Source organism: Nycticebus coucang, chromosome 24 (genome assembly GCF_027406575.1).
Source record: "Nycticebus coucang isolate mNycCou1 chromosome 24, mNycCou1.pri, whole genome shotgun sequence".
NCBI classification, from domain to species: domain Eukaryota; kingdom Metazoa; phylum Chordata; class Mammalia; order Primates; family Lorisidae; genus Nycticebus; species Nycticebus coucang.
The window spans coordinates 3,505,885-3,518,611 of NC_069803.1; the positions used below are offsets into that span (position 1 = coordinate 3,505,885).

At 45.7% G+C, this 12,727-nt stretch overlaps 2 protein-coding genes across 7 annotated transcripts in view; one reads left to right on the plus strand and one right to left on the minus strand.

The window, feature by feature from the left end:
- ASH2L (ASH2 like, histone lysine methyltransferase complex subunit) overlaps positions 1–6,462 on the minus strand; it is a 43,449-nt gene extending 36,987 nt beyond the window's left edge. The window contains exons 1-3 of one of the 6 annotated variants that reach the window (XR_008377362.1): positions 5,746–6,462; positions 4,741–4,807; positions 4,477–4,622 (exon numbers count right to left, since the gene is read on the minus strand). Coding sequence is in view for 5 of the 6 variants with exons in the window: in XM_053578516.1 (XP_053434491.1) it covers positions 4,477–4,622; positions 4,741–4,807; positions 5,746–5,933 (401 nt within the window). In the remaining variant the exon portion in view is untranslated. The other 5 variants (XM_053578516.1, XM_053578513.1, XM_053578517.1 and 2 more) reach the window with 5 other exon arrangements.
- Positions 6,463–9,578: 3,116 nt separating this feature from the next.
- On the plus strand, positions 9,579–11,481 carry LOC128576398 (nucleolar GTP-binding protein 2-like). The gene has a single exon (XM_053578527.1). It carries the CDS (start codon positions 9,733–9,735, stop codon positions 11,449–11,451), a length of 1,719 nt encoding a protein of 572 aa, XP_053434502.1. The 5' UTR covers positions 9,579–9,732; the 3' UTR covers positions 11,452–11,481.
- Positions 11,482–12,727: the final 1,246 nt, after the last annotated feature.

Below are 12,727 nucleotides of genomic sequence, written 5' to 3' on the forward strand. Positions count from 1 at the left end.
GAATCCTCCAGATGATCATTTGTCCCCACGAGGTCAAAGGACCCAAGTAGAAACTTCAGATTTAGTAGTTAGGGAAGATTACAATAACACTAATTATGAACTGGATTTACAAAGATGAGTGGGGTTTTTTTGTGGGTTTTTGGTTTTTTTTTTTGAGACAGAATCTATTTCGCCCTTCGGTAGAAGGCCATGGCATCACAGCTCACAGCAACCTTAAACTCTTGGGATTAAGCGATTCTCTTTCCTCAGCCTCCCAAGTAGCTGGGACCACAGTCACCCACCACAACACCCGGCTATATTTTTGTTGATATTGCAGTTGTCATTGTTGTTTTAGCTGGCCCGGGCCAGGTGCGAACCTGCCAGCCCTAGTGTATGTGGCCAGCGCCCTACCAGCTGAGCTATGGTTGCTGCCAGATGAGTGGGTTTTTAGAAAGGTGTACTATGTACAGAGATGAGAAAGTACAAGCTAGGGGCCAGGGAGGAAACTCAATCAACAAGTTTTTTCCAGGACAAAGAATTTGTCAGGGATATGATAACAATATGGCTTGAATGGTGGGAAACACAGGAGGCCTTACATGACAGGTATTAACTGGATTTTTTTCTGTGGGTAATACGAAATCCTTGAAAAGAAAGGGACATGGGTAAAGTAACAAATTAAGTGACAGAATGGGTCTGAAGAGGAAGAGACTAGCAAACCTAAATAGACAAAAGAGGCTTTGTAGCAGCTCCAGCAGAAGGTAAAGAGGCTTGACCTAGAGTGATACTAACACAAATGGAAAAAAGGAGGCATACAAGAATTGGTAAAGCTTGGGAGCCACTTAAATGGAGGGAGAGCAGTAAGAAAAAAAGAGTTCTACACAATAAGACTAGTTGTATCTTAAAAGAGAAAATCTTCTAAGAAGTGAGCTTGGGGTAGGAGAAGACCTGTTTCAGGCAGAGAGAAGAGAGCCAGAGGAGGAGAAAGACTGAATATGGCAGACAGTCGACACAAAGGAACCAATACACCAGAGTAGGGAAGTGTAGTGTGATTATAATAAGCTTAGGGAGACTTAATCTAGCAAAGAGAAAGTAACAGAAGAACAAAAGACTTTCACCATACATGAGTTAAGTTGGAAGAGAAGAAATCAAAATTAAGTTAAGTTCATCCTGGACTCAAACAGGTGCTGAAACTCACTTTGGGTGTCCTTAAGAAGAAGGTTCCCAAGTATGTGCTGTTTACCATCAACAGTCACTACCTGAGGAATTAAGAAACACTCTTAAGAATGTTGATTGGGGAGCCAGCCCCATATACCAAGTGGTGGGTTCGAACCTGGCCCTGGCCGACTGCAACAAAAAAATAGGCGTTATGGCAGGTGGCTGTAGTCCCATACACGGGAGGCTGAGTCAAGAGAATCGCCTAAGCTCAGGAGTTGGCGGTTGCTGTGAGCTGTGATGCCATAGCACTCTATCGAAGGCGACAAAGTGAGACTGTCTCTACAAAAAGGAAAAAAAAAGAATGTTAATCAATGGGCAATGGCTTATACCTGTAATCCTGCCTAACTCTGGAAGGTTGAGGCAAACAGGGTGCTTGAGATTAGTAGTTCAAGACCAGCCTGAGCAAAGCAAGACCCTGTCTCCACTAAAAACAGAAAAATTAGCCCGATGTTGTAGTGGGTGCCTATAGTTGCAGCTACTTGGCAAGCTGAGGCAGAGAATCACTTGAATCCAGGAGTCTGAGGTTGCTGTGAGTTAGGCTGACATCATGGCACTCTAGCCTGCACAACAGAGTTAAGACTCCATATATATATAAAAAAAAAAAAATTTGGCGGCACCTGTGGCTCAGTCAGTAAGGCACCAGCCCCATATACCGAGGGTGACGGGTTCAAACCCGGCCTTGGCCAAAAAATAGCCGGGCGTTGTGGCGGGTGCCTGTAGTCCCAGCTACTCGGGAGGCTGAGGCAAGAGAATCGCTCAAGCCCAGGAGTTGGAGGTTGCTGTGAGCTGTGTGAGGCCACGGCACTCTACCAAGGGCCATAAAGTGAGACTCTGTATCTACAAAAAAAATTACGTTTCCTTGCTTGGTGCCTATAGCACAGTGGTTATGGCGCCGGCCACACACACCGAAGCTGGTGGATTTGAACCAAGCCTGGGCCAGCTAAACAACGACAACTGCAACAACGATAACAAAAATAGCCGGGCGTTGTGGCAGGTGCCTGTAGTCCCAGCTACTTGGGAGGCTGAGGCAAGACAATTGCTTAAGCCCGACGGTGACATACTGAGACACTGTCTCCCCAAAAACAAAAATTAAGGCTCAGCACCCGTAGCACAGTGATTACCGTGCCAGCCACATACACCAAGGCTAGTGGATTCGAACCCAGCAGAGGCTGCTAAACAATAACAACTACGACAAAAAATAGCTGGGCAGGTGCCTGTGGCTCAGTGAGTAGGGCGCCAGCCCCACATACCGAGGGTGGTGGGTTCAAACTCAGCCCCGGCCAAACTGCAACAAAAAAATAGCCGGGCATGGGTGGCGCCTGTGGCTCAGTGGGTAAGGCGCCGGCCCCATATACCGAGGGTGGCGGGTTCAAACCCGGCCCCGGCCAAACTGCAACCAAAAAATAGCCAGGCGTTGTGGTGGGCGCCTGTAGTCCCAGCTACTCGGGAGGCTGAGGCAAGAGAATCGCTTAAACCCAGGAGTTGGAGGTTGCTGTGAGCTGTATGAGGCCACGGCACTCTACCGAGGGCAATAAAGTAAAACTCTGTCTCTACAAAAAAAAAAAAAAAAAAAAAAAAAAAAAAAAATAGCCGGGCATTGTGGCGGGCGCCTGTAGTCCCGACTACTCGGGAGGCTGAGGCAAGAGAATCATGTTAGCCCAGGAGCTGGAGGTTGCTGTGAGCCGTGTGACGCCACGGCACTCTACCCGAGGGCGGTACAGTGAGACTCTGTCTCTACAAAAAAAAAAAAAAAAATAGCCGGGCATTGTGGCAGGCACCTGTGGTCCTAGCTAGTTAGGAGGCTGAGGTAAGAGAATCGCTTAAGCCCAAGAGTTTGGGGTTGCTGTGAGCTGTGACACCACAGCAGTCTACCCAGGGTGATAGCTTGAGACTCTATCTCAAAAAAACAAACAAACAAAAAAAAAGAAATTAAAAAATTGTTGCGGGCACCTGTAGTCCCAGCTACTTGGGAGGCTGAGGCAAGAGAATTGCCTGGATGGAGGCAATCTCTTGTTGGAGGTTGCTGTGAACTGTGATGCCACGACCCTCTACCCAGGGTGACAGCTTGAGGCTCTGTCTCAAAAAAATAAAATAAAAAGAAATGAATAAAAAGAATAAATAAAATTTTAAAACATTATAGTTTCTTTACCTTTACTTCTCTTTAGAAACTCTTATGTTAAAACAGCCTGTTGTAATAAAGTCATTTAGAGAATGCAAAGCCTCATACCAAAGATAGGTAGGCATATAGTTATTTTAACTCGACTATAAACAGGTGATAAGAGCAGCCTTTTTAGCTAGGGGCAGTGGCTCGAGCCTGTAAACCTAGCACTCTGGGAGGCCGAGGCAAGTGCATTGCTTGAGTTTAGGAGTTCAAGACCAGCCTGAGCAAGAGCAAGACCCCCATCTCTAAAAAAGTGGCCAGGCATTGTGGAGGGTGCCTGCAGTCCCAGTTATTTCAGAGGTTAAAACAAGTGGATCATTTGAGCCCAAGAGTTTGAGGATGGTGTGACCTATGAGGCCATGGCACTCTACTGAGACCAACAAAGTGAAACTCTGTCTCACATACATGCACACATACACAAAGCAGCCTTTTTCATACCCGCTCGCTTATAGTTATAAAAGAAAATCCATTCCGGGTGGCGCCTGTGGCTTAGAGGAGTATGCACCACCCCATATGCCAGAGGTGGCGGGTTCAAACCCATCCCCCGCCAAAAAAAAAAAAAAAGAAAATCCATTCCACCTAATTGGGCTTTGGACATAAGTTCTTGAATGCAGGTACAAACTAGTTTCTTCAAAGCTACCAAAACTTTGAACTCTGTTTTGATTTTTTTTTTTGAGACAGTTTTAATTTGTCGCCCTCGATAGGAGTGCTGTGGTGTTACAGCTCACAGAAACCTCAAACTCCTGGGCTCAAGCTATCCTCTTGCCCTAGCCTCCCAAGTAGCTGGAGCTGTAAACATGCACAACCCTGCCCTGCCCATCAATCCTTTATGACAAACCCCTATCACCCAACACAAAGTTTAAATGACACTGTCTTAAATTTCTTTATGTTTTGTAACTGCATGGAACCAGGTTGGAAGCTCAAAAACAAGGACAATAACTCATTGTTGTACCTACTAGGGCTGTGCCCTAAGTAGAGAACATGCTAAGGGAATTAAAATAATTCCTAAATCAACACATTGACATAGGAAATAGCTATGTGTTTACTCTGCCAACAAACTATTCAACTGTTGGGATTTATTTTACAAAAACGAGTCTTACAAGACTATGAAAAGTACTCACGAGGTATCTATGCCAAAGGTGTCCGCAGTGAACCACTTTGTACATATCCCACATTGCAGTTCTACCTCTCCCAACTGTCGGCTATTCTCTTCATCCACCGAGTTGGCCTGAGTATCCATCACCTCTGAAGCATCCCCAGCACCTTCCTGTGTACACAGAGCAAGTAGAGAATCCAAATAGTTGACATAATGTACTTTTTATTCATTAAAAATTTTAAAAATAAACCCTATATTGCCTTTGAAACATCTGAAAAGAAATACTTACTAGTGTATCTTTTCCATTGGAGGACTCTGTCTCCAAACCACCACTTACATCAACCATGTTTGCATCCCTATGAGATAATGAAAGGACTCAAATGAAAATTAAGAGAAACAGCGGCGCCCATAGCTCTGTGTGTAGGGCGGCAGCTACATACACCAAGGCTGGTGGGCTCGAACCCGGCCTGGACCTGCTAAACAATGACAACTGCAACACACAAATAGCCGGGCGTTGTGGCGGGCGCCTGCAGTCCCAGCTACGTGGGAGGCTGAAGCCAAGAGAATTGCTTAAGCCCAAGAATTTGAAGTTGCTGTGAGGTGTGACGCCACAGCACTCTACCAGGGGGCGACATACTGAGACTCTGTCTCAAAAAAAAAAAAATAATAATTAAGAGAAACAAACCTCAAAACACCTGTTCTCCAAGTTGATGATCAAAATACAGCTGAACTTCACACACTGATTGCTTTTTCAGCTACGCCCAGGGTTACCATCAAAATATTAGGAAGAATGTGACCACGACGCTGGCCCAAACTGGCCCAAGGAGAACCGAGAAGCATAATCGGCCCTTACAGACAAGTCTACATGGGTTAAGAGCTGGTCCTAGGAGAGGTTTAAGGAGATGCAATTCTCCCACTCGGTTTTCTGGGGGTCCATTACTTCTTCCAGTCTAGCACTGCAAAGTGGTTTCTTTTCTGGTATGTCTGAAGGATTCCTGCCAGAAAAGTAAACTACCAGCTCCCTACCAGGGTGCAAGGGCCGGAGACAGGACAAGAGCCTTGAGGTTTCTCACTGAACCGGAAAGGCGCGGAAGGGGCAGATGCCGGAGTGTGCTCTGAGGTCACGGTAGTAGAGGTGGGCGCGTTTTCCATCCCAGCGGGGGCAGGGCGGGAGAGCGTTGGCGGAAGGCCCTAGGTTCTCTGGGGCGGCTGGAGGGCTCGCAAGAGCCGCGGGATTCCAAAAGGGGCGGGCCTCCTCCCTCCGAGATGCTCCTTAGACAGCAGGACCTCTTACCCGCCTTCAGCCTCTCCGGAACTGGGCTCAGCTGCCGAAGCAGCCGAAGTCCCCTCTCCAGCCGGAGCGGCTGCCACCGCCGCCACCGGCTTCGTCTCCCCCTCTTCTGTGGTAGTTGCATTTGCGGCTGCTCCTGGGCCAGGTCCAGCAACCACTCCCGGCCCAGGTCCGCTCCCCGCCGCCGCCATCACTTCTGCCCTCAGACTCCTCGCGAGAATACCATCGAGGTCTCGCGGAAGGACTGTAGAAAGGCGCAGTAATCTTCAAACGGGAAAGGCCCGCTGTGGGCCCACAGCCTGGGTGGGGACTCCGCGCTCCGCGACCAATTTAAGGTCCGGCCGGCAGGAGAGCTGGGTGGGGATGGCCACCGGCAGCTCAGCGAGCGATAAAGGCTAGGGCAGCTCGAGCCGTTAGTTTAATTGCCTCTAAGGACTGACTTCATTTCAGGGATGAACGCATTTTGGTGTTAAGACTGGAAATCCCTGCGCAGACGAGGCGCCCGCAGAGCGCGAGCTGCGCACCGACTGTTGGTGCTTTGGTGTGTCCTGCAGCGACCCTCACCGCCGACTGTGGGGAACGTCTGCCAGAAAGACAAGCAGTCCCCTGCCCCACCCCGCCCCGAGTGTAATTGCCCCCCCTGCGCAGTGGTTTGGCGCCGGGGGCACGTTTCCAGGTGGCTTTCAGAGATTGGAAGAGAGGCGGAGCTGGGCATAGTAGGGTGGGAGGGAAGGTGTAGGCGGAGGATCCGGGCAGAGGAGGTGGGAAGCTGCAAGTGGATTCCCGTTATGAGAGCGCGAAGGTGAATCCCCAGAGTCGGGGAGCCAAGTGCTTGGGGGACTTAAAGAGTTTGAAGTCTGGTCTTAGCTAAAGGAAGTGGTGTGGGCTAACGGTGAAAACTTGGGAAGACATTGACAGTAGCTGGTAGTTGACATCACTGGAGTGAGGGGAATCATTCAGCACTATGGTCTCCAAACTCCAGAATTTGAGTATTAAGAGTATTCCTGCCAGGATAGTTTTCAGAAAATAACTGTTCAGATCCTATTTCCTAAAAATATGCCTACAGATACATTCTTCTCCCATCTTACAGAAAAGAAAATGTACCTGCCTCTGATCCTCCATCTCATTTTACTGTGATGTATTGACACATTATGTAGGAAAATCTTGGGGACCAGACACCACAACAATTGGAAATACGTAGATATTTTGATTTTCCAATTGGTTCTCAATGGTTTTCAATAAAAATTGAAAAAGGTCCCGACTGAATTTCCAGCTGATAAATTATTTTAAAAATTGTTGGTGCTAAATGCTAAAATTAATGGGTGTTACTTGAAGGAGAAACAGGATACTTGCTCAAAGTATGTGTCCCCCAAATATATTATTGTGGCAGTTTTAACATACAGTCACAGATTCTTTGATACTTCTCCCTCTTCTTGATTATGTAGGCTAGCCTAAGTGATTTGCTTCTAAGTAGAAGAGGGAAACAGTAATTTTTGCAGTGCAGAAATTGGCAGGTACAACCTTAACAAAACAGGCAAGGTTAACATCACGAGTAACAAGTCCTGCTGATAACGATGCAGTGACAAGGTTAATTCATCTCTGCGATATTCTTTCCCCCAAATCTAGAACAGTCTAATCAAGAAAAAACAGCCGAATCCAGATGAAGAAACATTGTAGAAAATATGTGAGCAATACTCATTTTGTGTGTGTGTGAATCAGTGTTTCTTCAACTTTATTCCAAGTTTGTCAGATTTTACTTCCTATTGAAAAAAATGCTTGATCATTCTCAGTTGAGTGAATTTTCCTTTTAGCCTGTAACAATTTTCTGATGTAGTAGAAAAGGCATTAGAGTTTATAAAATTAAAGAAAGGTCTGGATAAATAATCATATTTCTTCAGCTATATGCTCATGAAATCCTTTGAAAAGATTTTCTTTGATGATTTAAAATTTCAATTTATGTTATTGTTTGCAATAAAAACATTGTTTTTATTACTTTGGAGATCAACAAATGATAGCTGTTACTTAATGGAGATTTACAAATGGGATTTACAAAATCCATGTTGTGTACAGTACCACATGTGTTTTCTTTTTATTTTTTTTCTCTATACATATACATGTGTTTATTTGGTTTCCACTTTTTGCCCCAGAGTCAAAGCATTGTATGATAGACATACTCTTTTTTTTTTTTTTTGCAGTTTTGGCCAGGGCTGGGTTTGAACCCGCCACCTCTGGCATATGGGGCCAGCGCCCTACTCCTTTGAGCCACAGGCACCACTAATAGACATACTCTTATCTGAAAATGTGAATGTTACTTTTTTTGCATTATTATTATTATTGCTCAATATTTCGTTGCAGCAATCGCCTGATTTCTTTTCTGAATGTATTTATCTTTGTTCTTTACAATGTTTTTGTTTCTAGTCCTTATCTTAAACATTGTTATTGTTATTAAATTTTAAGCCTTTTTAATTTTTTGAACACAGAAAGTGGAAACCAATACTCTTTAAGAACTGTCAAGGTCCTGAACTGAAAGGCAAAGACCAAGAAACTGATGGGCTGGAGAAGGCCAAGGACACATGGCAACTAACTTCAATGTGGGATCCTGGGCTGGATCTTGAGACAGAAAAAAAAATTAGCGGAAAAACTGGTAAAATCTTAATAAAGCCCATAGTTAAATAGTACTATACCAATGTTAATTGCTTAGTTTTGATCAATGCACTGTGATTTTCTTATAAGGAAATTAGGGAAAGCTGAGCTAAGGGTATAGACCAGAGGGAATTCTTTTAACTAAATGTAGGGTTATTTGAAAATTAAAAGTTAGGGCGATGCCTGTGGCTCAGTGAGTAGGGTGCCGGCCCTATATACCGAGGGCGGTGGGTTCAAACCTGGCCTGCCAAACTGCAACAAAAAAATAGCTGGGCGTTGTGGTCGGCGCCTATAGTCCCAGCTACTCAGGAGGCTGAGGCAAGAGAATTGCCTAAGCCCAGGAGCTGGAGGTTGCTGTGAGCTGTGACACCATAGCACTCAACCAAGGGCAACAAAGTAAGACTCTTTCTCTTAAAAAGAAAAAAAAAAAGGAAAGAAAAAGAAAATTAAAAGTTAGACTTTCTTTTTTTTTTGGCCGGGGCTGGGTTTGAACCCACCACCTCCAGCATATGGGACCGGCGCCCTACTCCTTGAGCCACAGGCACCGCCCAGAAAATTAAAAGTTAGAAACAGTCGGCACACGTGGTACGGCGTGGTTCACGCGGGTCGCTTCAGCTAGGCCTGGGAAGTTTTGGGCTCGTTTGTCCGACATTAGCTGGACCTAGCACTCCGGTGCCCGTCTCGTCACCAAGATGGTGAAGCCCAAGTACAAGGGACGGAGCACGCTCAACCCCTCTAAGGCCAGCACAAACCCGGGAACAGTCGTGGAAAAGTAATTAAGCTCCTGCAATATCAGTCAACAGTGGCTTCTGGCACAGTGGCAAGAGTAGAGCCAAATATTAAATGGTTTGGAAACACACGTGTGGTTAAGCAGTCATCATTACAAAAATTTCAAGAGGGGGCGGCGCCTGTGGCTCAGTCGGTAAGGTACCGGCCCCATATACCGAGGGTGGTGGGTTCAAACCTGGCCTCGGCTGAACTGCAACCAAAAAATAGCTGGGCACTGTGGCGGGCGCCTGTAGTCCCAGCTGTTCGGGAGGCTGAGGCAAGAGAATCGCTTAAGCCCAGGAGTTGCAGGTTGCTGTGAGCTGTGTGATGCCACGGCACTCTACCGAGGGCCATAAAGTGAGACTCTGTCTCTACAAAAAAAAATTTCAAGAGGAAATGCATGCAGTTATGAAGGATCCATACAAAGTTGTCATGAAACAAAGCAAATTATCAATGTCTTTTCTCCATGATTGAATCCGGCCTCCTAACTCGAAGGTGCACATTCTTGATACTGAAAGTTTTGAAACTACATTCAGCACTAAGTCACAGAGAAAGCGACCAAACTTACTTGCAAGTGATATGCAGTCTCTACTAGAAGATGCTGAAATGTCCACTGAGAGCTATGACTGTGGCAAAGATCGAGATTTGGTCACTGAAGACACTGGCGTGAGAAATGAAGCCCAAGAAGAGATATATAAAAAGGGACAATGGAAAAGAATATGGAGTGAGTTCCATGAGGTGATAGATTCATCAGATGTTGTAGTTCAAGTTCTTGATGCTAGAGATCCAATGGGTACTTGTTCCCCTCACATTGAGACTTACTTGAAAAAGGAAAAACCCTGGAAACACCTTATTTTTGTTCTTAACAAATGTGACCTTGTTCCAACCTGGGCAACAAAACGATGGGTTGTGGTTCTCTCCCAGGAATATCCAACACTTGCTTTCCATGCAAGTCTTACAAACCCCTTTGGAAAAGGAGCATTCATTCAGTTTTTGCGGCAGTTTGGAAAGTTACACACTGACAAGAAACAGATCAGTGTGGGGTTCATTGGCTATCCAAATGTTGGCAAGAGCTCTGTGATAAACACATTAAGATCCAAGAAAGTTTGCAATGTGGCCCCCATTGCAGGTGAAACAAAGGTCTGGCAGTATATTATGTTGATGCGTCGGATATTCTTGATTGACTGTCCGGGTGTGATTTACCCCTCTGAGGACTCGGAGACAGACATTGTGCTAAAAGGAGTTGTTCAAGTGGAAAAAATTAAGACTCCCAAAGACCACATTGGTGCTGTACTTGAACGAGCAAAGCCAGAATATATCAGCAAGACATACAAGATTGATTCTTGGGAGAATGCTGAGGACTTTCTTGAAAAGCTAGCTCTCCGGACTGGGAAGTTATTAAAGGGTGGAGAGCCCAACTTGCAGATTGTGGGTAAGATGGTTCTCAATGACTGGCAGAGGGGCCGCATTCCCTTCTTTGTCAAGCCACCCACCGCAGAGCCACCTGCAGTTCCCCAGCATCCACCCACTGCATCTTCAGAAGTTACCCCAGAAACAACCCAGAAAACTCCAGAAGAGGAAGTTGTGGACACTGTGGGTGAAGGGTCAGAATCTGTCATTGAGAAAGAAAAACAAGAAGACAGTCAATGTGATGCCAACTCCGAGATGCAGCAAATTCTTGCGTGGGTTCAGCAGAACTTTGGCAAAATCAATGTGGTGCCTCAGTTCTCTAGGGATGACCTGGTGCCTGTGGAGATGTCAGATCTTGAGGAAGAGCTCGAAAGCTTTTCCGCTGAAGAGGAGGAGGAGGAACAAGGGCAACGGTTAGGAGATAGTGAGGAAGAGCCTTACCAGGAGACCCAGGAGGAACATGTGGAGAACAACACCAAAGCAGTTACTGAAGTGCTGGATGAAAAGATTGCTAAATATCAGAAGTTTTTAGACAAAGCCAAAGCCAAAAGGTTTTCAGCAATCAGAATTTCCAAGGAGCTGAGTGAAAAGGTATTTGCAGAATGTGAAGAACAAAGAAAAACATCTAAAGAAGATGTAGATGATACAGCACCTGCCAAAAAGGGAAGAAAGCGGAAGGCACAGAGGAAAGAGGAGCATTCAGATAAAAGCCCCAGGATGCTGACATCGAAGGAGCGGAGGCGAGCAGCACGGCAGCAGCAATCCAAAAAAGTTGGTGTGCGTTACTATGAAACACACAATGTGAAGAATAGGAATAGGAACAAAAAGAAGACCAATGACTCAGAGGGACAGAAACACAAACACAAAAAGTTCAGACATAAGCAGTAACATTTAAAAAGTTTATTAAATTATACAAAAGTATGCAATTAAAAATTGTGTTTTCTTTGCAAAAAAAAAAGAAACAGTCAGTGGCGGTAGATCACCATATGATTTGACGTAGAACTTCAAAGGAGTTCAAAGTACTGAGTATCATTGTTTCAGTAAATCCTAGATGGGAAAGTGCCTATTTATATAAACAAAGATTGTTAAACTCTTCTGTCTATAAAAATGACAAATAATCAAGCATGGTGGCTCCCAGCTGTAATCCTAGCAATCTGGGAAGCTGAGATGGGTGGACGGCTGGAGCTCAGGAGTTCAAGACCAGCCCGTGCAAGAGCAAAACCTTATCTCTACTAAAAACAGAATAAACTAGCTGGGCCTGGTGGCTTTTGTCTGTAGTCTCAGCTACTTGGGAGGCTGAGGCAGGAGAATCGCTTGAACCTAGGAGTTTGAGATTACTGTAAGCTATGACACAACAGCACTCTACTCAGGGTGACAGAGTAAGACTCTCAAAAAAAAGAAAAGAAAAATAGGATTAGAATTGGTGCTAAACCTGTCTCATTCTGCAGTTACGAGATTCATTCATGGCTTTGAATGAATTTAAAAAATGCTCAGTCTCTGCTAGGCGCCTGTGGCTAACTGGCTAAGGTGCCAGCCACATACACCTGAGATGGCAGGTTCGAATCCAGCCCAGGCCTGCCCAACAACAATGACGGGCATTCTGGCAGGCACCTGTAGTCCCAACTACTTGGGAGGCTGAGGCAAGAGAATTGCTTGAGCCCAGGAGTTGGAGGTTGCTGTGAGCTGTGATGCCACAGTACTCTACTAAGGGTGACAGCTTAAGGCTTTGTCTCAAAAAAAAAAAAATGCTCAGTCTTGTCTCGGCACTTGTAGCACAGTGGTTATGGCGCCATGGCGGATTCGAGCCGGCCTGGGCCAGCTAAACAACAATGACAACTGCAGCCAAAAAATAGCCGGGCATTGTAGCGGGTGCCTGTAGTCCCAGCTACTTTGGAGGCTGAGGCAAGAGAATTGCTTAAGCCCAAGAGTTGGAGGTTGCTGTGAGCTGTGATTTCACAGCACTCTACCAAGGGCAATAAAGTGAGACTGTCTCTTAAAAAAAAAAAATGGCGGCTCGGTGCCTGTGGCTCAAGCGGCTAAGGCGCCAGCCACATACACATGAGCTGATGGGTTCGAATCCAGCCTGGGCCCGCCAAACAATAACAGCTGCAACCAAAAAATAGCTGGGCTGGGTGGTGCCTGTGGCTCAAAGGAGTAGGGCGCC

What these genes read in the sequence shown, in the direction of transcription:
- LOC128576398 (XM_053578527.1), top strand. Translation starts at nt 9,733, where the DNA reads ATGCAGTCTCTACTAGAAGATGCTGAAATGTCCACTGAGAGCTATGAC.